Here is a 24,613-nt window from a genome sequence, read left to right on the forward strand (position 1 = left end):
CCACCAGAGGCATTGTACTGTACATCCATCCTTTATTATACATATGACTAATTACATGTTATAATTATTTAAAAGTGGCCTGTTGATTTATACTCCTGATTTAAAAAGCTAAATGTATTTTTGTATTATTTGTAACTATGTAACTTCTAGTAATTGAGTATGTTTGTCGGTTTCATAAATTGTCTGTATTAATTATTAGTAGAATAAATAAATATAAAATATAAATCTGAAAATGTATTTTTTTACATAAACGTTGATCACCAACAAATTCATTTCAATTCAATTCTAACTTGTTTAATGTGGAAAATAAAAAATGCTAACGTGTTGTTTATAGTTCAAAAGAAAACTATTTGTGAGAGTCATCGGAGTCCTATTTGGTGTAAGAGTTATTGTTTGACAATAAACTGAAACAATATTTTAAGGGAACATGTTGGCAAGATTAACCAATCAATTGAGACTTATTTGATGTTTTTTGGGGGGATTTTAAATTGTTCCTCTTTGCATTTTCATGATCAGCTGATATTTGAGGATCTTCAGAGCTGCAAATAAAGCTTTCATAAAACCAAAACCTGTACTACTTCATTTTAAATCCTTATCTCTCAATTAATGACATTACTTTACAATATGTTTTTATTTTACATTCAGAATAATCATTTGTTGTCTATTTTCAATTTAATTATTTAACAAATAATATCTCAACATATAAATGTGTTATATCAATATCCAGCTTCCTGTTTACACTTTTTTATTTAATTATATCCTGATAACCCCTGAGGAATATATTATTGATAACACATTTTCCAATTGCCCTTTTTCATTTTAATTGTGGGTGAAATTTAAGCCAACGTTGAGGGTGCGGGTCACAGCCTGACAGACTGAGATCAGGGCAAAAATATTCCTACTGTGTGTGTGTGTGTGTGTGTGTGTGTGTGTGTGTGTGTGTGTGTGTGTGTGTTTGTGTGTGTATGTGTGTTTGTGTGTGTATGTGTGTGTGTGTGTGTGTGTGTGTGTGTGTATGTGTGTGTGTGTGTGTGTGTGTGTGTGTGTGTGTTTGTGTGTGTATGTGTGTTTGTGTGTGTATGTGTGTGTGTGTGTGTGTGTGTGTGTGTGTGTATGTGTGTGTGTGTGTGTGTGTGTGTGTGTGTGTGTGTGTGTGTGTGTGTGTGTGTGTTGTGTGTGTGTGTGTGTGTGTGTGTGTGTGTGTTTGTGTGTGTATGTGTGTTTGTGTGTGTATGTGTGTGTGTGTGTGTGTGTGTGTGTGTGTGTGTATGTGTGTGTGTGTGTGTGTGTGTGTGTGTGTGTGTGTGTGTGTGTGTGTGTGTGTGTGTGTGTGTTTGTGCTTGCATTAGCCACGTTCACACCGGAGTACTTTTCCCACTTTAGTTCCGATACAGTTCCGAAATGTCGCGTTCACACCAAAAATAGCCGGAACTCAAATTAGTTAATGAGAACCTTTTTACCCCCTTTTCCATCCCTGCTAGAGAGCAGGGACTCTCATGCGGCTCTCTTGTGAGAAAAGAGCTATATTTCTGATTGGCTGGGCGGATTGCAAACCACGGCCCGTAAAACAAAAAAAAAGTGTTGTGAAGCCACCATTTCATTATTCTCGCATTAGCATTATTAGCATTAGCATTAGCCCAGCGCAGAAACGCAGAGAGACTAATTTATTGCAACACAAAATGAAACATGGGAGCGGTGGAGATGAGGAGGTGTCGGCGTTCTGGCGATTTACTCGGAAGGCTTCTGAAGCCAGTCCCCAACTCCAGGGACTTTGCGGCCTGCCAGTAAACCCAAAGCAGAAGAAGAAGAAGTGACGTCAGCGGCTTAATTTGCCTAATCCTTCCCCAGGAACTTATTCCAGTGTGAACGCGATCTGTACTTAGTTCATCAGAACTAAAGAGTTCTGATGAACTAAGTTCTCATGAACCTTTGTGGGAAAAGTACTGCGGTGTGAAAGCGCCTATTGCTCTAATAAAGCATGGTGTCGCAGGCACTCATTAGCTGCAAGCTGATTGGCCAACAGGTTGATTGACTGGCTGCATCCTGATGGCTGAAAACTGACATTAATTAGACATTCCTTTTTGTTTTTGCATCCAAACTGATTGTTTTTTCCTATGCCTTTTTCCTTATTTTTTGCGAAAATGTCAAAAACATCAGAAACGTATATAAAAAAACGTGTTCCTTTCAGTTTTGCACTTCCTGTTTCAGCAGCTTCACTGTCCTGATACTGAATACAGCTTTATTTGAACCACAACCAGCAGGCAGAACCACACATTCTCAAGTGATATGGACATCGTTTTTTTGTTTAAAGGGTAAAAGATTGGACTTAAGGTTTCAATACTTTCTTTACATCGAACAATGGTTACTCGTCTAATTTAACAAAAAAAAACTAACAAATAAAAAATACATTTGGTAGGTTAATATAATTCTTCACTTAATAATCATAAATCTGAACATCAGCTGTTTTTCTTTTTATCAGGTTGTAAGATATTTAAAAATAATATGTCAATAATACAATGTTAGTGCCATCTAGTGGCCATTAGAGGAATTGGGAGCACCGGGGCTGATGGGAAATGAAGGCTTTAAATGTGGGTGACTGAGAGCTGATTGTGGTTATAACAGTCCAACAAAGCATGACATCATTAAAGGTTTCAAACAGGAAGTAAAAAGCATACATCTGTTCTCTGAGCGTTTCAAAATAAAAGACCTCGGGACAACGGGATTCAATCCAATAGCTGTGATGCTAACGGACTCCCCACATTAGCATAGCTGACATCAATGTTTAGCAGATTCTTATTAGCTGTGAAAATAGCTTGTTTACGTCAGAATAATTCGATTTTCTTTCTGCATTGAGCTATGTGTGGAGCTGTGATGGCTTTATTGCTGAAGGCTGGAGGTGAGACTGAACAATGTAATCATTTGCTTAATAGAAACAATGTAGTCATCATCTGCGTTCTTCTTGAGTCAATATGATCTGTCACAGTTAAAGCACCTCGTTGAACCAGGACTGCAATTAACCATATTTTTTAATTATTGATTAATTTGAGTTTTTAATTTTAAGTATTCATCTGAAATATGCGAGTAGGTCAAGTGCAGTAAAACAAACAATATAACATTACAATGTGATGAGGTGAATACAGATATCATATTATTTTAGATCTGTATTTCCCTATATGCAATAGATGTGAAGTTATTTCCTTTTTATCCCCACTGTAAAGTGCCTTTGAGCACCTGAAAAAGCGCTTGGAAATCAGACGTATTACTATTATTATTATTAAAAACAGATGGAGCAGATGCATTTGTAAATATGCTAATGTATAACCTCAAACCACTGCATATATTAGCACATTTAGGGCACCGCCCGGCAGGTACGTTCAGTGACAAAATCAAACACACCTGCAGTATATCTCCGCGGGCCACAGGTGCATCGTGGGTGTGTTTAATATGTCTAAAGTAGATGCACATGCCTGCAGAAAGGTGAAGCTCAGAGGGATTAAGATTCTAACATGAATCACAACGTGAAACTGAAGAGTAGAGCATGCACCGGAGGACAGACAGGTGAGTTATTTATAATAATAACTGCCCAGAGAACAGCGTTTTTGCGTAATGACGTAGGCTACTGTTACCTAGCAACAAGCTGTTTCTGGCTGTTAGCTGCTTATGTGTTTTTTTGTTTGTTCACCTTTCGCTGCTGATGTTTGATTTATGCTCCATCCGCCGTGGTGTTTATTAATCAATCAATTATTATTTACTCTAACTGTATTTGCTCGGTGGCATTTATTTGTTCAGTTTACCATGTTGTTATGGTACTGAAGTACACATTTGAGGTACTTGTACTTTACCCGAGTAGTTTCATTTTACTTCATACTTCTACTACGTTTTGTAAGCCACATTTGTATTCTTTACTCCACTACATTTAGTTAGTGTACAGATTCAGATTATTAGCAAATACAAAATATAAATAAACTATGCTAAACGGTTATAGATAAAATATCCAGCAGTAAAGTAATTAAAAGTATAGCCCCACTTTTCACAGCTGTGATGAACACATTATTGCTTAGAAAAATTAGAATTGAATGATTCTAAAATGGGACATTACAACAATAAGTACTCATACTTTTATAACTTTATTTTGATGCAGATACTTTTGTACCTTTAAGTACTTGTAAGATTATGAATGTAGGACTTTTACTTGTAACAGAGTATTGTGCTCTGCTGAGGAAGTCTGTTGTGTAAATAGGTTGAAAATAGTATGACTTAAATGGTAGGCTATGTAATTAAGTACTATTTTTATTCAAGTACTGACTGTAGGCCTACTTGAAGTACTTGGACTGCAACTTCTATTTCACTACATCGGAAAACTATGGCACATGTGACTCTATTCAACGCTATTTTTTGAACAGCTTCATTAGTATCTTTGCAAATTAAGAGTAGAGTTGAAGTAATGTGGGAAAGTTCAGCGGAGGTCCTTAACTGTGACAGGAAGTCATGTTTAAAGAGCATTTTTAGCGTGTGTTAGCCCAGAATTTGAACTAAGTAAAACTACTTAAACTTCTTTTGCAATTTATGAAGTGTCATGTTGCTACTGTTTAGTCACTTCCCAAATTAACTATTCTTTTAACATTAGTTTGTTCATTGAGGCAACAGCTACCCTGACTTGTATCTAGAGTTTGTAGTCAGACTGCAGCTAAAAAGACATATATATATACCGACACACCACATCACACTGCTTCAGTCAGTTTTGTGTTTACAGGCGACCGCTTGATTTGACACTTTATCAAAGTCCCTCCGTGACGTCCCTCCTGAGAGCAGATCTGATGATGAAACTTTTGAATCCTTCCCGGTCGTCTTTGGACCAGAACCTGAATATCCAGACCCATCGATCAGTAGAAGCGTTAGAGTTCAGGCAGTCTTTTTTAGAAAATGCATAGAAGAAGAAAGATCCAAAATGCCCTTTTTTAGCAGGCTGAGGGGCGGGGCTAAAGGGCAGCGCAAGGGTTTGTGGGAGTTGAAGTTTAGCTGCAGAGGGTGTGCAGACAGAGGCGTGGTAGAAAAAAAATGCATGTTGTAATGAATGGATGAGGGAGTTAAGACTGCGTGTGCATGAGGCATCACAAAGGCATATTTTACATGCTACATTTTATTTGAGTGTATTAAATGAAATGACCTGAAAGCTAGCATCGCAGCGGTTCCCTCGACAAGAAGTCGAAAGTATTTTTCCTTTGGATTCTTAAAGAAAATGAGCGACAAAGTGGCAAATAACATTTATGATACTTATACGTTTTGTTCAGCAGGATAATATTCACGTATTAACACCAGTTTTATCATTTTTTAAGCAGAAATGCAATCTGCAGAAGTAAAAAGCTAACGTTAGGCTATAAAGGAACTACATCAAGGTCACATGACTTCACGTCACCACTGCTAAGCTAAAGGTGGCTAATTTTCAACGAGAGACATTTACTCCTTATTAAGTCAGTTGTTTGCAAACGTAAAAGCATCATAACTCACAAGTTAGGTGTTTTCTTTGGGCATCTAACCAACAACTCCTCCTTCAAGACGAGGGAACTCAGAAGTGCTACAATGCTAACTCATTTCAGGGTTTAGGACTCATTCCTGCACCTCTATATGTGTGACGTATGCGGGATGGCATGGTGGTGGTGTGTGACAGGAAGTGTGTGTGTGAGTGTTGTGACTTAATGGTGTTGTCTGCTGCCTGCAGCCCGCTGTCGCTCTGCAGGACGAAGGCTGAAATAAAATGAGGCACTTTGTTATGATCCAGAGCTGCAGGACGTAGCATCCACCGCTGTTGCTATAGAAACAGGTCATCTTGCCTGCTGAGTTGCCGAGGCGATGTCATGGTAATAGACGGCCAACAGGACCACAGCTGGACCTGAAGTGTGTGTGTGTGTGTGTGTGTTATGGCTCTGTTATATCATCAGGGCAAAGTTTTTCTTCTTTTTTACAAGCAAGCAGGCAAATCAGATCATCTCTGGTCTATTTAATCTCACATAATATTCATATTTTATAATAGTAATAATGTCATTGAGCCTTTTACATATTCAGCTTTTATAAAAATAAAAAAATCATTCCAGTGATATTCACATGCTCAGATTACACAGAATCACAGGACAGCGCCTCCAGTAAAGGTTCTCATGTTGTTTGCATACGAGTTTAAAGTTCAGGAGACGACGAAGATGATGATGATGATGAGGAGGAGGAGGATGATGAGGAGGAAGATGAAGGTGAGGAGCAGGGCCTGTATCACAAGCACTTTATCTCACAATGTTTATTCTCATTCCCAAACTCAGTGATGCTTATTGCTGGTATCTTAAAGCTGGTAACAAAAGTTTCCACATTAAAACGTTCTCAATTACAGCTAATCACGTTTTAAGGCTAGTACATCATTTCCAAATTCAATTTTAAAGATATGATCATCATATTCTACTGACCTATATACATATAATTCATTATTATTTTCTTTTAATAAAGTTATAACAACTCCTTTTTCCAGTAATGTAATTGGTTAGTTGTCATGCTGTTGACAATGCGCTCATTTTGCTTCGTGATACAGGTCTCACGATGTACTGAAGGATGATGGGTAAAATAAAAAATAAAGTTAGTTAATTTGATGGCTGTGTGCAGCTGTTATGTCATTGGCCCATCAGAGGCCTCGAAACCCGCCCACCAGCCAATTGAAAACAAGTGTTTGTTAGTTTGCTTTCATCATCCATTCAGAAAAGTATTATCATCCAATAAGATGCAAGAAGATGCGGTTCTCCTCTCAGCAGGCCAATCAAAAAAGCCCTTATAAGTAGCCTAGAAAAAAAAGGGAAAAATAATCAGCCAATGAAGAACGTCCTCGCTGTGAGCCAATCAGAGAGAGAGCCCGCCCAATAGTTCCCGCCCACCGAGCCGACTGCCAATCAGAACCTTCGTCAGTGTCTTTGGGCTCGGCTTCAGCCAGGGGCCCGGGTTGTCCCCGTGTTGCCACGCCGACTGGGCTCTCCTCCAATCAGAATCCTCCTCCCTCCACCCGGCAGGCGATGTGATGGTGGCTGCTGATTGGCTGACATCTGAAAAGCTGGTTGCTGATTCGCTGTCCGACACACGCTGGCGCTCATCGTCGTCATCTATCGGCATGAGGAAAGAGAAGGGGGCACCTGAGCTCCCAGAATGCTTTGCGTTGCGGGTTGACCTGTCCTCGCTCTGCTCCATGGACTCCTCCCTCCTCCTGCTCTTCGTCTCGCTCCTCTTCCTCCTCCTCTCCTTCACTTCTTCTGCAGACTCCTCCACCTCCTGCGGCACCAACGTGTCCCAGGATTGAGCACTGATCCTGGGTAAGCTCCTGCTCTTCTTCCCCTGCTCCCTCTGGTTCTCCAGCTTCTCTTTCGGCCTCACAGTCTGACTTCTTCTCCTCATCTCCTCATCCTTACTCCTCTCCCCCTTTTCCTCCATCCTTGCCTCTTCCTCCACCACGTCTAGGTCCAGATCAGGAGGCCCTAACCCTCCTCCTCCTACTCTTCCTCCTGTTCTTCGTTTGGTTTCTCCCTCTCTCCTCGTCTTCCTCCTCTCTCCTCCTCCTCCTTCTCCTCCTCCGGTACCACCGCCTCCTCCCCTCTGCTGGCTGAGGGAGGTGGTTCTCATGGTCACTGTTTCCACATCTGGCTCCTCTGTGTGTGAAGAGGAAGAGGGGGAGAGGGCTCCTTCCTCAGGGCCTGCTGGACAAACAGAGAAACACATTGAGCTGCAGTTCCTCTAACGTCCACCAGATGGCAGTGTAGTTTAATTCAGTTTTTCTAGACTTCACAAAAATATAAACAGTTTTTGCTCACAATTTATCGGTAGTTCAATTAAATATTTCAAGGCTTTTTCTTTACGCACAAAAGTCTTATTTCTAATCAATTTTGGTCACAAATGTAATAAAATACATGCAATATTGCTGCTTAAACAGTGTGTGCCTTGCCTTGGGCAGAATACACATTTGCAGTTAAATCAGTTTAATGAGTTAAAAAATGTGCAAGTGAGAGAGTGTGTCATAGAGAGGTGAAGTCCCTCCCTTTCCGGGGGGACTCTGTGGGACCTTATTTCGGAAAAAGTATGTATTGAAGTCAATGGGGAGAGAAAGATGATCTTTCGTTCCCGTTTGAATTGTGCCACGAATTACACATATGATGTTTGTCAATTTAAAAGATAATTTTGCAAGTCAAACAAATAAAACTGTGAAGTAACACTTTTTTAGTGTGAAACCGCTCAATGAACTTCATCTCCCATCTCGCACCACACACCAAGGCGGCCGTCACGTTGGCACATTTCACTTCTTTCTTTCAGAATGAGGCGAAAAGTATTAAAAGAGGTGAAAATCACTCCAAGTCTGGGCATGTTGAGAGCTGTACATACACACAAGGGGAGTTAGTCGGTTCCGTAAGAGCCAGCATGCGGAACCGGGATTCTGGGATTTGTAGTCTTTCTAGCTGTGTATTTTTCATAGTCTTATATTTCAACAGTTTTACGACAAACTGTGACTTTTTTGACATGGAAATGATTTTTTAAGATTGACAAACATCACATGTGTAATTCGTGGCACAATTCAAACGGGATCGAAAGATACGTTTTCTCTCCCCATTGACTTCAATACATAATTTTTCCGAAATAAGGTCCCATGGGTCGGAAGTAGATGGGCGGGACTTCGCCTCTCTATTGGCTTCTCCACCAGAGCTTTCGCCTGTGAGTCTAATGTTTTATTTCACTTCCATTAGCCAAAAGCTGCACAATAATAATACAAAGTATGGTTAACATGACGGGGTCGGTATATGGGATAATTTATACGATATTACTTTATTTGTCAGATCAAGTCTGAAATTTGACTTGCGTCACAGCAGCTCCATGTCCAACATCAACAGACAGGTATCCAGACACAATACATGAAACACAAACAACAAACATTTAACGTAACAGCACAATCAGTGAGAGAAAACATGCTCAAAGAGCCTTCAGCGTGCCTCTGATCTGGGATCAGCTCTGTTTACTGTGAGGATTGACTGATGCACGAAGGAGTGCTTCAGTCTGACTTTATTGAATGGTGGGACCCTGTATCTCCGATTAGATGGTAGCAGTTCATATTCACTGTTCAGAACATGGTTTGGGTCAGAGAGGATGTTGTTGGACAGCCTCACTAGGTTGTTATGATAGGCTGAGTCATAGAGTCTCTGACAGGGTTGACCAACAATCTTTGAGCAGATTTTTAACAGGTGGAGCAGTTTTAATTTAAATCCATTAGAGTTCATGTAAATACAGAGCTTTAATTTGTAACTTTCTGATAAAAGTACTGATGGCTGTGGATTAAAAACCGGAACATGGAGAGATGAGAGTCGGTGAAAAGTGAAAGGAAAGGAGATGAAATGAAAGGAAAGAAAGGAAAGATACAAACCGCGCATTTTCAGTGCGTCCAATCACGTAGAAGCAGGGTTCCCCCTGTTTAGAGTTGGTCATACAGAGAGACAGGCTGGACAACTCCACTGAGGAAGAAGAAGAAGAGGAGGAAGAGGAAGAACAGGAGAAAGTAAAAGTACAAAGTCAAGAAAATCCCAGAGCTGTGATTGGAGGATTTCAGGTTCAGAGAATTGGGAAGTGAGAAGAGGTCCAGCTGGATTTTTACTGAACTATAAATCGTAATAATAAAGAAAAAAAATGAATTAAAGACTATACATGTCTTGTTTTTCAGATTAAATAGATGAGAAACTTGTAATTATACTGCCATGTGAGACATCAACACAACGACATTCTGTGGGGTTTGAACCTGTGCTCAACTGATCAAAACACCAACGCACTACCCCACTGCGCCACACGCCTCCCTCAGGTCCTTTCACCACACTTAATTCCACAATGAGTAGGATTTGTTGTTTCCTGTAAACGTAACACTCGGTGTCCGCCGCCATTGTTTGAAACCTCACCGTAGTCGGGCACGTATCCGTTTCCTTTCTTGAGCACGAGGTGGATTCGATGTCCTCCTCTCCTGATCTGCTCCACAGCCTGACTGTGGGTCATCCCTGATGTGCTGTCTCCATTAATCTCCACCAGCTGGTCCGACACCTGAGCCAGGAGGGGAAGAGCAGAGAGTATTCCATTAGAAATAATCTGGTGCCAGCAAATCGCTGCCATTTGGCTCAAAAGTCCAAAAGTGATAAAGGATTTGTTTGAGTTTCCCCCTACTATCAGGCGTTTGTCTTAATGTGAGACTTGGGAGTTGTAAATGCAGTCTGTAGGGGGCGCTAACAGCACATCTGGACCTTGGCGTTTCATATTTAAAGCAGAGAGCAGAGGAAGAAGCTGGACGTTGAATGTTTGATGCTCAGAGTCTCACAGCTGCTGGCAAAAATGAGATCCTAAAAAAGTCATGAATAAATCATTTGTTTGAAAACCATAAAGGAGTGTCTCGGTCTCAGGACGCTTTACATCGACAGGGGTAACGAGGGTTTCACCACTAAAGTGAGTTTTGACTCTAAACCCAGATTAGAGTCTTCAAATATCTTTTATCTGGTTCTCATTTAAGTTTGATCTGATACTTATATTTACCAGGATACTCTGCAACTTCTACAGGTGTACCATAGAGAGCATCCTGACCTTCTACAGGTGCACCATAGAGAGCATCCTCCCAGCGGCTCAGGAAGAAACCCCTCCGGATGATCAAAGACCCCCATCACCCCAGCCACAAACTGTTCAGTCTGCTGCCGTCTGGCAAACGCTACCGCAGCATCCGGACTCAAACCACCAGATTCAGAGACAGCTTCATCCCACAGGCCATAAGGCTGCTAAACACCTGACTAACACCTGACTACTTAGTAATTATTTATCTATTTATATAATATATCATTCCAATAACTTGCATATAGACTCTTATTGCACTATTTCACTTTTTGAAACAATTTTTTTTTTTTATTATTTCTATTTACTTGCACTATATTGTTTCTGTGTATCTGTGTTATTGTGTTGCACTGTTGAAGGAGCCTGTGACCTAAGATTTTCATCGGCATGACTACACTGTAGCTATGTTCGTATGACAAAATAAAGAACCTTGAACCTTCCCAAACCCCCACCAAGGCCATTTGAAACGATGGATTTCTTGGGGACCTGATTTAAAGTATGAAAAGCCTTCCTGTGAGGAGACCTGATTCTGGCTTTTACTGTGAAGGCGTTTGCAGGAAGTGATGAGTTAAGGTGTGGGTGTGTGTGTGTGTGCGTGTGTGTCTACCTGTATCTTGTTGCTGCGTTGGGCCGGCCCCCCCTCCATTAGTCCCAGTACATACAGCCCCATGTTGTATTCGCTGCCCCCCCTCAGAGAGAAACCAAAACCTGTAGGACCCCGATCCAGATCCACGCTGTAGAACCTGGACTCCTCCTTACACAGACACACAACAATGTTAGTAAAATATCTGAAAAGCTATTACCGGAAAACTACTAGTAAAAAATATTGGAAAAATATTAGTAAGTTTCAATAAAATTTAAAATAAACTAAACTCTATTCAATTATTTCTAAAAGTGGCTATGGTGCATTTTTACACCATCCATCCATCCATCATACCAAGTGAGTACTTTGCCGTACTTCGTTCCCAGCACTTAGTACCCCCATGGAACTAAGGGCCGATCGCGTTCACACCGGAATAAATCCCTGGGGGAATATTATGCAAACGTCACTTCTTCTTCTTCTGCTTTGGGTTTACTGACAGGCCGCAAACAACTTCAAGGCGTGTACTGCCACCCGAAGTCCCCGGCCGGAAGTAGAAGCCTTCCGAGTAAATCGCCAGAACGCCGACACCTCCTCATCTCCACCGCTCCCATGTTTTCTTTTTGTTGCCATAAGTTATTCTCTCTCCGTTGATGTGCGGGGCTAATGATAATAATGCTAATGCCAGCAAATAGAATGGCGGCTTCAAAAAACTTAAAAGAGTTTTACGGGGCGTACAGCACAGCAGGCACTAAAAATGGGGGTAAAAGTTCTCTGAACTAAGTTTTCTTTTTGGTGTGAACGCAAAATTCCAGGCACTAACGGAACTAAACGGGAAAAGTACGGGGAAAAGCACTCGGGTGTGAAAGCGCCTTATGTGTTAGTCAGTGTGAGGAAAATATTTATATATATAGAGTAATAAGAATAACGGTTTGAGTAAGCACTTCAATTTCAAACAATAAACCGTCAGACTGACCTTCGGCCTCCCTCTGGATCCCTTCATCACCCGGCTGTCGATATCCAGATCTGCTCCCTCTGACACGGTGGACGAGTCTAAAAGAGAAATATCAAATGTTGTTATTAATTAATTTTACAATCATTTTTAGACAATATTACCTTTTTTCACAAATCAAAGAAGAATGTTGGTGTATGAACGACTTCATTTTAGTCCGTTGACAGAATTGAAGTTAACATAATTGTCGATCCGTGTCTTAAAAGTTGTAGTAGGTTTCTGTCTATAAACTTTGCGTAACTTGTTGTTGGTGTTATCTTGCTGAATACGCTTTAACAAAATATACTCTGAGATCTTTGGATAATAATTGTCTTTCTCTGTTTTCCTATGTGTTTAGTTGCTGTTTGCTCATTTAGCTCATCCATTGTTTTGCTTCTATTGGAAAGCACGTTGTGACTGTGTTTGAGAGTAGAGCTTTACAGTATTATATTGGTATCTTGATATGAGACTAGATAACCTCTTAGTTTCGGGATGAGCAATTCTAAATTGATTTAAAAGTTAATCGATGTTTTTATGTTGGGCAAATAGGCGCGGCTGCTACACCCTGAGTTTAGTGTGTGTGTGTGTGTGTGTGTGTGTGTGTGTGTGTGTGTGTGTGTGTGTGTGTGTGTGTGTGTGTGTGTGTGTGTGTGTGCGTGCGTGCGTGCGTGCGTGCGTGCGTGCGTGCGTGCGTGCGTGCGTGCGTGCGTGCGTGCGTGCGTGCGTGCGTGCGTGCGTGCGTGCGTGCGTGCGTGCGTGCGTGCGTGCGTGCGTGCGTGCGTGCGTGCGTGCGTGCGTGCGTGCGTGCGTGCGTGCGTGCGTTCGTTCGTTCGTTCGTTCGTACGGTGTCTGGGAGTGATGCTCAGTCTCAGGGTGTTCCCGGCTCTCCTCAGGATCTGGGCGAGGTCTCGGTGCTGCAGACCCCCGACGGCCCGGCCCTCCACCGTCTCCAGCTGGTCTCCAGGCTGGATCTGACCGCTACGAGCCGCCGGGCTGCCGCGACGCACCGTCACAAACCGGTGAGACAACAGGGAGGGGGCTGAGGAGAGAGGAGGGGGGGAGGGGGTTACATGGTCAGATATCAGGTTATAATATTGAAGTACAGCTGTCCACCAGTAAGAGAGGCAATACAAACAATCGCAACTATCAAACCAGCTGCACGGAGTCAGAGATCTAGCGTACGAGGCCCCGGGGCCACAGTGTAAACGTGACTGTTACATCACATGGGCCGCTGAGAGACCGGCAGGTGGGCTGACAATATTACATCGTACCTGAAACTGAAAATAATAGGATTCACAAGGCTACAGACACCTGTGAAGAAATGGAGCTGTGTACATTAAACATATTCCAAATGGTTTTGGTTGGAATAAGAACATTTTTAAGTTAAGACTAATTTTTTAGAATAACTGCATTTTTGTGAAATAAAATCGGATGTGTTGGCAATACAGGATGAAGGATAAAAATGCAAACAGCTACACATAAAACGTCAAAAAGATCTCAAAGACTCTCAATACGTCCACAAATAGACTTTAAAAAGACCCAAAAGGTGTAACAGTAACTTAAAAAGTCCATAAAGATACTTAAATAGACCTCAATGAGACTCAAAACTTCATCAAAGACTCAATACTAACACAAAGACACTTCAAACGTCATCAAAAAGATTTAAAAAATGACACCAAAGGCACGTTAAAATGACCAAGATAAACAAAATGACCACAAGCAGCATAGGCGGATTTTGCGGGGGGGCATTGCCCCCCCCTAGTGGCTAAGATGTGATATAATGATTGTTACAATACAAATCTGAATAATATCATGTTTTGTTTGAAATAATTTCATTTTGAGCAGTCGAATGTTGTGACGTGTGTGTGTGACGTATGAGGTTAAGGGCAAGTTCCCTTGCTTTTTTTTTTGCATCCAAGTGATTCAGCTATTGTATTACAATAATTAGCAGTCGGCCTAATGAGTATGCAGTGATTTTTAAAATGTCAGATTTCTGTGACGTTTAAGGCGTCTACTTCTGCACTAAGTAGGACACTGGTTAATAATATTGTAGCGTGTTCAAGTAACCAAGGGATATAGTAGTTGTCAAATAAGTATAAGATGTGCACGGTTATGATACGTTTTACAGTTATGTAATGCACTGTTGTTGGGGGGAGAGACCGCCCCTTCCATATGAGTGTGTGTGTACGGCGGGCATGAGGCGTGCATGACGGGAAGAGTTGTGTTCGTATGTGGAAAAAGTCATACTCAGTGTGGTGAACGCTGGCTTTATTGCTACTGTATCCGTAGCACCCCACGCAATAGTTGGGACTGTGTACTGACGTCAGTAAAAAAGTTTGCCCCCCCAAGCGCAAATGTCAAACTCCGCCTATGACAAGCAGACTCAATACTACACTCAATACTACACTGAACCGACAACAAAGGGATTCAAAATGACTAAGGAGATTCAAAATCGTAAAAACACTCGAAACTTATTCCTTAAAGAGATTTAAAATGACCGATAGGATATGTAAGAAGAACACTAAGTATGAGAATGACTTCAAAAAGCATCAAACGACCAAAAAGAGATGCTAAATGATCACAAAGACACTCAAAACCACCACAGAGACTTAAGGCAAAGAAGAGACTCAAAACATCCACAGAGACTTAAGGCAAAGAAGAGACTAAAAACATCCACAGAGACTTAAGGCAAAGAAGAGACTAAAAACATCCACAGAGACTTAAGGCAAAGAAGAGACTAAAAACATCCACAGAGGCACAAAATGTCCCAAAAAACAATACTCAACATTTCGAAAATTGACCACAAATGGACTCAAAGTGTCTGTAGATAATCCCTGAGTTTTTTGCCTTTTTATTAACAATTTGAATTCTACTACGGGTAAAAACTACCGAAATAAAAGCTGGAATAACGAAACCTGGGAGTGGCCAAAGGGAGGGAAAAAGTAAGGCAATGATTTATTATTTTGTGCAGACAAGATTTAATTCACGCCCTCCAAATTCAATCTTTCCCATGAGTTGGTTCAATTCCTGCTTCCCATTAATGTAAATATGGAAGCATTTAGTGAATGGGAAGGGGTGTGTCACTTGTAAATATAATTGTAAAATATTTGCCTATGGATGTCAGTCGACAAGTTTTGGATGCTTTGGTTCTGTCGCAGCTTGATTATTGTTTGGTGATATGGTGCTGCTGAAAAAGAATTAAACAAACTACAAGTAGCAGAAAATAAGGCAGCACGATGTGCACTGCAGTGCTCCTACAGAACCAGTCACTGAAATGCTGGAGACACTGAAATGGTTAACTGTCAGACAGAGGTCATCTTATATTTTATTACATTTTGTCAGAAATATTATAGTGACTCACTCAACAGATATATTATCACTAGAGATGTCCCGATCCAATCGCGTGATCGGGGATCGGAGCCGATCACGTGATTTTCAAAAGATCGGAATCGGGAGAAAAAGAATCGGGGATCGGGATTTTCTTTTTTTTTTTAAATACTTTTCTTTTTATTTTGTATTTAATGTTACAAAACAAAAATGCCCATGTTCAAGTCTTAAAGTCATCCTGAGGCCTTAGTTTTGGTTTCAAATGACAGAACATCATGTATGTGTTGCTTCTTTGGGGCTTGTTTTCAGAGACCTGGTTGCTTATTTCTCTCAAATCTGGCAAGAGTGGGCAGGGCGCAGTGTCTAATTGTAGCAGTAAGCTAACGAGTACTGAAAGCTTTATTTTGTTTTGATCCAATGCTGCACAACTGAACTGATCCAATGCTGCTGTGAAAGAAAGAAGCTGTATCCATGTAGGATAGAATATCCAATTTAAATAAAAAAATAACCTTAAGGGACATCTTGAATGCTTTTTTTTCTCTTAATGCATTGCATAAAGATCGGATCGGGAAAAATCGGTATCGGCAAATTGTCAAAATCAAATGATCGGAATCGGATCGGGAGCAAAAAAAGGTGATCGGGACATCCCTAATTATCACAAAGGTTTATAGCGCAATATGCACAACATAACTATCAAACACGATATACAATAGAAGGCAGGTTTGTATTACTCAAATCTAAATCAAATATGGGACAGAAAACAGTCATGTACAGAGCCATGATCAGCTGGAACTCTTTACCGGTTCACATCATTCAGGAACATTCTCAAGTATTTCAAAAGGTTGCTAAAAAATTATTTATGTATTATAAAGTAAATTTGAACTGTGTCTGTGGCACTATATATTATTATGCACTTATTTGTATTTACTTTTGTTTGGCCTTAGGATGGCGATAAATTGGATGACCATTTTAGTTTTCCCTTCAGACAGCACTGTAAATTGCATGAAATTATGAGCTGTTTTAATTTTGTTGTATGTTTATGTTTATGTTTTGTGTGTGCGAGGACCCCAGGAAGAGTAGCCAATGCTCATGCTCGTGCTAATGGGGATCCTAATAAAGACATAACGTGATGTGCACCATCTTTCGTGATGCAGACTCCTAACACTTTGCACACATCCAGCTGTTACCATAAGGTTTCCAATCCACCTACTCCAAAGTCAAGAGCATCCTCAACAATATCATTCACCACAAGCTCTCAGTATCCTCATTAGGAGAGTTTCACTGACAGTAATCCTTTGCAAAGTGTGGTCAACATGTCTTAATTACTCTTCCCAGATGTAAATCTAAGCTATCTGCGACCAACGATAACAGCCTGGAGGATGGAGTGAACGTCATGACCCTTTGCACTGCCGAAACGATTTGACTAGTGACCACAAATGAATCCAAAGATTTAAGAAGTGAGATAACGATTTTCGACTTGCTTGCACTAAAACGTTTTTTTTTCTTCTAAGGCCACTCCCGGGTGTTGTACAGAGCGACCCTGTTAACTCAGATATTTTTTACGATGAAGACTCTGGATCTACTTCTTTCTGACAGCTGAGTAATAATAAATGTGTTTTAATTATTGAGGTGTGCTCAGTGTGCTCGGCTGAACTAACAGCTGCTGCAGGAAGAAGCAGAAGAGGAGAGGAAGCTGTAGTTGTCACGTTCACACATCACGACAAAGAAAAAAGGGAACAGGAAGTCGACCTGTTTTTGTTTACCTGACAGCGACCTCTAGTGGCTAGTTTATCTGAAGCAACGCAGGCAGTAGTGAGACTTTTTAAAACAATTTAACCATCATTTCCTACACCACAGATTTGAACATCATGACTTTTTCTGAAGCATTTATCGGCGTACATTAATAAGGCAGTTAGTGCTTGTTAGACAAAGCTTGTAACTCGAGTGCCAAAAGCGAACTCAGGAATTTGTAGTCCTCATATGAGACCTCACTGTGGAACATATTCCTCCGAAAATATTCATTTCTCAAACACAAAATAATACTAAAGCTAAAACCTTTTTGGATTCAAACTTTATCCATATCTTTACAAATGTACATACTCCTAGATATGCATGTTTTATACGCTTTTGAACGTCTAGCTCTGTGTTACTTTGTATAGATGACAAAGGAGTTGTTTTTGTACAAGGATACGGCTTGGAAAGCCAAGAGTAATGCTGTGCTGCTGATTGTGTAATGTCATTGCGTAGTTCGTGTGTTTTTAAAACACATTTAAAATAATTGTTAAGAGACAGGTTGTTCCAGCTCTGAACTCATTTTTTCAGTTTGAACGGAGACATTTGTGGGAGTTTGTTCTTGAAAACAACTGCCAAGTCACACACACACACACACACACACACACACACACACACACACACACACACACACACACACACACACACACACACACACACACACACACACACACACACACACACACACACACACACACACACACACACACACACACACACACACACACACACACACACACACACACACACACACACACACACACACACACGATTGTGAATCAGTGTGGAAACCTTGGAGGAGGAGAAGGGAGAGAAATTCTCAGAAATAATATCTGGCTCAGAAACATTAATAACTTTCTGAGGACAAAGAAACTGAAAACAAAACAAATTAAAACTGTTACAGATCTCATGACCTTCACACACACACACACACACACACACACACACACACACACACACACACACACACACACACACACACACACACACACACACACACACACACACACACACACACACACACACACACACACACACACACACACACACACACACACACACACACACACACACACACACACACACACACACAGTTTTAAACTGACCCCATGAAGCAACCCAACCTGGCTGTTTGCATAGTTTCAAGTTGTGAAGTCAAACAGCCGCAGATAAAACCCACAGGACAGAAACCAGACTTTCTAACCTGCAGAAAATGATAGTTTCTCAAACCTTCGAATAAATCTAAACGTGTTTGTAAGATGATGAGTGTTTATGCAGGATTTAACCTCTGTTCTGATCCATTTAGTGTGTGAAACAACCGTTTACAAGACTATCTTTATGTGAGTCTAAGAGGCTTTGCAGTTACATCACAGCCAGCTGCATCTCCATCATGGACTAAATCTGGACAATCAGCTGTTAGTTTAATTCTGATTCAAGGAGATGTGATACTGACACCATCAACTGCATCATCTATGGCCTCTGTGGCATCTCTTATTTTCTGTCATCACCATCCTGTCTGTAATAAAGATATCAAATGTTCCCAAAAGCTTTAAAAGATGTCTGTGCAGAGCAGTTTCAGTGAGGATGTGCTGTGGTCGGAAGCTGAAGCTGTCAGACTTTCTTTCTTTCTTCATGTCTCAACCAAAACTAACGCAAGAGACTATAAACTACCAACACTAGATCTTCATAGTTATGCTATATCTGCATTATCAGGGCGTCCGCGGGGTCTTAAAAAGTATTAAAAAGTATTAAATGGCATTTCCCAAGGTATTACATTTTGTAGCTTGTTTCCAATAAGTATATAAATTGTCCGAAGAGGTTGTATTCTAAAGTCTGCCTGAATGTAATCATTGCGTAGGTGTGTAGTGTGATTCTGTGTAGTTTATTTATGGCATCCCGTTGGATTTGACGTCATCTGAACAGGACATCGCACGCTCACTGCTTGATAGCGCGCAAAGCTCCGTTTACGCCGGTTGCTAAGCAACATCGTTATGGGGAAATGCAAGTCTGCGTCCAAATGGTTGGAAGATAAGGAGGAAGGACAATCAATACTGTATATAGTCAATGTGAGGTAAAGCGCGTCGCCAAGGTAACCGGTTAGAACTCAAAGTGGCGATGAGGTCTTAAAATGTATGGAAAGGGTCTTAAAAAAGGTCTTAATAGGTACTAAATGTGTCTTCAGGATTCCTGCGTATACCCTGATTATGTTACTGGAAGAAAATAGTGTCACAAAGAGACTTGAAGGGTCAACAGAGATGCAAAACGATTACGTGAAAGAAAAAAAAAACGTCCAGAAAGAAAATCGAAGCAACTACAATTAAACTCAAACTGCAACTCAACACGACTGCAAAGAATCCCAAAGCTACTAGAGATACTCAGAACAGCGACAAAGACATTTAGTGTCAACAGAGATACAAAATGACAACAAATAGATGCAAAACAACAATAAAAAGATAATCAAAATGACCAAAAAAGATCTGCAAATGATCCTCAAAGACACTCAAATCGACCCCACAGAGACTCAAAGTGACCATAAACAGACTGAAAATAATCACAGACACACAAAAAAAATCACAAAAAGAATAAAAATGATTCTCAAGGAAAGGCTTAACCACCACAAAGACTCAAAGCGACAATAAAGACCCTAACAAAAGACCATGAAGTGTGCCAAAACAAGTGCGTAGAGCCTCACACATACAGTATATGGATGTATCTGGTCTCTGAAGTGCTGCTGTTGGTTGAAACCTGATCTGAACTTTAGTATTTGTTGACTTGTGATGATATATTTCTTGACTTGCAGGTAGGTTATTAATCTAAATATTAGGCAACATTATGAACAGAAATCAAAATAGATGTTATATAATACATTATTTCTTCTTAGCCATAAAACTGCGAAACAGGTGCACCACAAGGCTCAATACTGGGGCCTCTGCTCTTATGATTGATAAAGACAATAAGATAGAAATGAAGTTAGGTTACAACACTGTTTGCATATAGTGGATCAACACATATTTTTAAATGAAACCATTTTCTGAATAGAAGTAATGACACCCCATAACATGATTGAAGATTTATAAAATGGCGCATTGTTTTGGTGGACCTTTAGGAGAATTGGGATGGTCAGGAAATTCAGTGCGACTCTCGGCTAAAATAATAAACTGTACTGGACCCAGTAGGATTGAAACGTAAACAGGATTCATAGAGAATAGGCTGGAACGGGAAAAACACCAGCATGCTCCTTTAATGTCAGTCCTGTAAAATATCAAAGAGACAAAGGGTGTGTGTTTAACCGTGTTCAAACACACACTCGGTGGGAGGTGAATGTTAGCATGTGAGCTGATAAGAAAAGTGCTGAGTGGAACAACACGAAGCTGCAGAGAGAAAAATAAATGTTGGTGGAGGAGTTTGATGTTATCCAGACAGACAGCTGGAGGAAACTGACGCTGAAAATATCACCGTGCCTCTTAAAATACACCAACAGAAAAACACGAAATCCCACTGTATGATAGCAATTTTATGACCAAAAAAAATACAAGAACTGTGATGTAGTATGATGGATAAGGAAAAGTAGGTATAAGTCAATGTTTAAGAAATCAACATTGGAATACATCTAATGTTCATATTCATGTAAAACGCTTTAGAAGATTGTCTTCTCAGAAAAACAATACAAACACTGGAATATTTTGTGCAAGTAAACTAAATCCATTTGTATTTTATTGTTCAAAATCTACAATTTTGCTAACGTGAGATTCCGCAAGTCCACGAGATGCCAACGTAATGGCCAACTTAAGAAATTGTGTAGGGGCTGGGATCGAACCCACAACCTTAATAATAATAATAATAATACATTTTATTTAAAGGGGACCTATCATGCAAAATGCACTTCTTGATGTCTTTTATACATAAAGATGTGTCGGGGAACTCAGGCAGCGTCAGAAAATAAAACCCTCTTTCTTTTCCTCCGTACCCAAATCTCTAAAAACGGGGCTACAACGTGCTGATCCAGATTTGCGTCCGATATGACGTAATATCTGAAATGTGGACCCACGGTCCTATCAGATACGTTGCTATCTGTTTTGGACGTAATATGGTCGGTGTTTACATTAGCATCGCTAACACTCAGAGCTAACCTGTACTGGAGAGCATGTGTGTGAAGAAGCAGGAAATGAAAAATGAACTCACCTTGTGGTATAACCGGCAAGAGAGAAAGCCTTTGAGCTCCATACTGTTTCAGAGAGAATCCTTGATAATCCATGATATGGGGTTTCATCACGGCAGCATTTAGTTTAGACCCTCTCCTTTTTTATTTTGTATCAATTTTGTAATTGTTTAAAGCTTTATACCCAGAATCAGCACTTTTGAAACAGGAAGTGAAATAGAGGGATATGAGGCATGGCTAGAATTGGTGATCTGTTTGGTATTTTGAGCAAAACACTTCATAGACATGTCTTTTATATATTTTTATATATCTGAGACCTATGCTATTGCCTAAAAATAACATGATAGCTGACCTTTTAAGGGCGCCTTTCATGACACCAAAGGACACCGTACGAAACCGCACTACCTCACAGCGACAGTCACCAGTTACTAATACATTATTTATTCAGCCCAACCTCAGCCCTTTAACACTATCTTGTTAATAATAAGTAAAGAGTTGATGTAAAAGCAGTTGAAGTACTCAGATCGTTAATTTCAGTAAAGGTAGGAATAGAACAGTATAAAGTAGTACTGCATTTAAGTGTGGTATAAAAGTACAAAAGTATTAACATCAAAATATATTTTAAGTAAAAGTGCAGATCATGCATTATAATATGTGTTCATCACTTTAAGGTTGCAGCTGCTAAAAGTGGAGCTCATTTGAATTAATTTGTGTCTAAGATATGAACGATATGAATGATGCATTTGAACATTTGGTTAAACTTCTCTGACTCCAGATCTGCTGCAGATGGAGATATTAACCTGTTGAGGTGCAGATCAGATCAAAATGTCTCCTCCTCTAACATCACCTTCATCATCATCATCAGTCCAGTGTTCATGTAGCAACTGAGCTGCAGCTGCCACATGAACACAGGAACACTACTTTTGCTTTAACTGAGTATGTGTGTGCGTGCACTTGTTTGTTCATGCGTTACGTCAAAGTGATTTCTGTCCAATTTCACAGTACGATAACCATAGACTCACCTGCGCTCCAGTTTGTCACACACACACACACACACACACACACACACACACACACACACACACACACACACACACACACACACACACACACACACACACACACACACACACACACACACACACACACACACACACACACACACACACACACACACACACACACACACACACACACACACACACACAGCTCGACTTGGTTGAGGTGATGAATTATGGATTAAAGTGACTATTATTAGAAAGTCTCACAGTTGGTGCTGCTGAAACTGCAAAGCTAATCAGAGAGTAGCTGGTTGAGTAAAAGAAATGTATACAAAATAATTAAACATTGAATTTAAATTTAAAATGTTTACTTTGATGGGTTTGATGCATATTTTCAATACAGAGGAACGTGACACTGTTAATATAAAGAGAGTTTAAATACATTGCTAATTTTCCCCTAGATTATTAGCAGGAATACAAATTTAAAACACAGGATTTGTTTTTGTGAATTTGTATTCTTATGACATTTTGTAATCTAATCTCGAGTTTTTAAATGTTTTTTATTCCACCTTTTTCTTCTAGTGGACCTCTGATTTAAGTTGGACTTACTGTCAAATAATAATATTGTGTTTTTAGCAGATAGAGTGACTTTGATATCTTTGTGCCAAGTTGATCGCACATTTTGAAATCTTTACAAGTTGAAAATCGACGGAGATTCAGTTGTTTGACACATTTCTTTTTTTTTTCACAGAATAAATAGATATGATGTTTTCACAGTATGACATACATATTAGGGAGGGAATTATGACCTGGCTAAAATCCTCACGATTACTATTACCTTTTACTGTGATATGCCACTGCGAATCGACAATAGTGGCATTGAAATGTTATTGCTATCAAATACTCGTTTTCTGGTATCGTGAAAATGTTAAGTCTGTGTCCCCCCACACGCTCTCAAATCCCTTACCCACATTACTAATATAACAGCACTGAGGGGTGTTACAGGAAGTAGGTCATTGTGGCTTTCGTGCTCTTCTGAACTTGCCTAAAAATAACATGCGTATATATTTTTAATTAAGACGTGTAACCTCAGATCTCGCTGATACAGAGTTTAAGCCATGCAGCTTTTTGAACCCTTTTTCTCTGGTTTTAGATTCTTTGTTAATACTTTAAGGTACTTTGAGATATATAGAAAGAAAAAACTAGTGCCAGTGCATTATAACTTTAGGGATCCTTTCCTTTACCTTTTGATAAAACTCCAGTATCCAAGCGCTATTTGTGATCCAATATATGTCATCTTTACATAACATTAACCTCATTTCTTCACTGTGAGTTGAGATGTTTATTTAAGGCCAATTTAGGCTTGTGCAGAAGTTAATACAGTGATGCAGTGAGGACCTATTTTTCTAGTCCGACCCTGAACGTAGCATCTCCCTGGTTCCCCTGACAAAAAGCCACAGGATTTTCCATTGGATTTTTGAATATTGCAGATAATAAGAAATGTAGCAAACACATGTTTATGACACTTGTATGTTTTGTTCAGCCGGATAATCTACACATAGTAACACCACTTTAATAACTATTGAAGGGTAAATGCAATCTCCAGAGGTAAAAACCAAACGTTAGGGTACAAAGGAACTACAGCACAGTCACATGACTTCACGTCACCACCACTGAGCTTAAAGTGGCTAATATTGGGCTATAAAGGAACTACAGCACAGTCACATGACTTCACGTCACCAACGCTGAGCTTAAAGTGGCCAATGTTGGGCTATAAAGGAACTACAGCACAGTCACATGACTTCACGTCACCACCGCTAAGCTAAAGGCGGCTAATATTGGGCTATAAAGGAACTACAGCACGGTCACATGACTTCACGTCACCACCGCTAAGCTAAAGGCGGCTAATGTTGGGCTATAAAGGAACTACAGCCCGGTCACATGACTTCACGTCACCACCGCTAAGCTAAAGGCGGCTACTGTTGGGATATAAAGGAACTAGAGCACGGTCACATGACTTCACGTCACCACCGCTAAGCTAAAGGCGGCTAATGTTGGGCTATAAAGGGACTACAGCACGGTCACATGACTTCACATCACCACCGCTAAGCTAAAGGCGGCTA

At 40.3% G+C, this 24,613-nt stretch overlaps 1 protein-coding gene across 9 annotated transcripts in view; it reads right to left on the reverse strand.

The window, feature by feature from the left end:
- Positions 1-5,983: 5,983 nt before the first annotated feature.
- Positions 5,984-24,613, reverse strand: part of magixa (MAGI family member, X-linked a) — an 83,536-nt gene continuing 64,906 nt past the window's right edge. For 5 of the 9 annotated variants that reach the window (XM_079676911.1, XM_079676908.1, XM_079676909.1 and 2 more), the window contains 5 exons: positions 13,057-13,251; positions 12,198-12,274; positions 11,249-11,395; positions 9,951-10,089; positions 5,984-7,718 (listed from right to left, as the gene is read on the reverse strand). In XM_079676911.1, the coding sequence (XP_079533037.1) occupies positions 6,874-7,718; positions 9,951-10,089; positions 11,249-11,395; positions 12,198-12,274; positions 13,057-13,251 (1,403 nt within the window). In that variant the 3' untranslated portion in view covers positions 5,984-6,873. Of the gene's footprint in view, positions 7,719-9,427; positions 9,516-9,950; positions 10,090-11,248; positions 11,396-12,197; positions 12,275-13,056; positions 13,252-24,613 lie in introns of all 9 variants that reach the window. The other 4 variants (XM_079676916.1, XM_079676912.1, XM_079676910.1 and 1 more) reach the window with 4 other exon arrangements.

The sequence above is a fragment of the Notothenia rossii genome (assembly GCF_949606895.1).
Source record: "Notothenia rossii genome assembly, chromosome: 4".
Taxonomy (NCBI): Eukaryota; Metazoa; Chordata; class Actinopteri; order Perciformes; family Nototheniidae; genus Notothenia; species Notothenia rossii.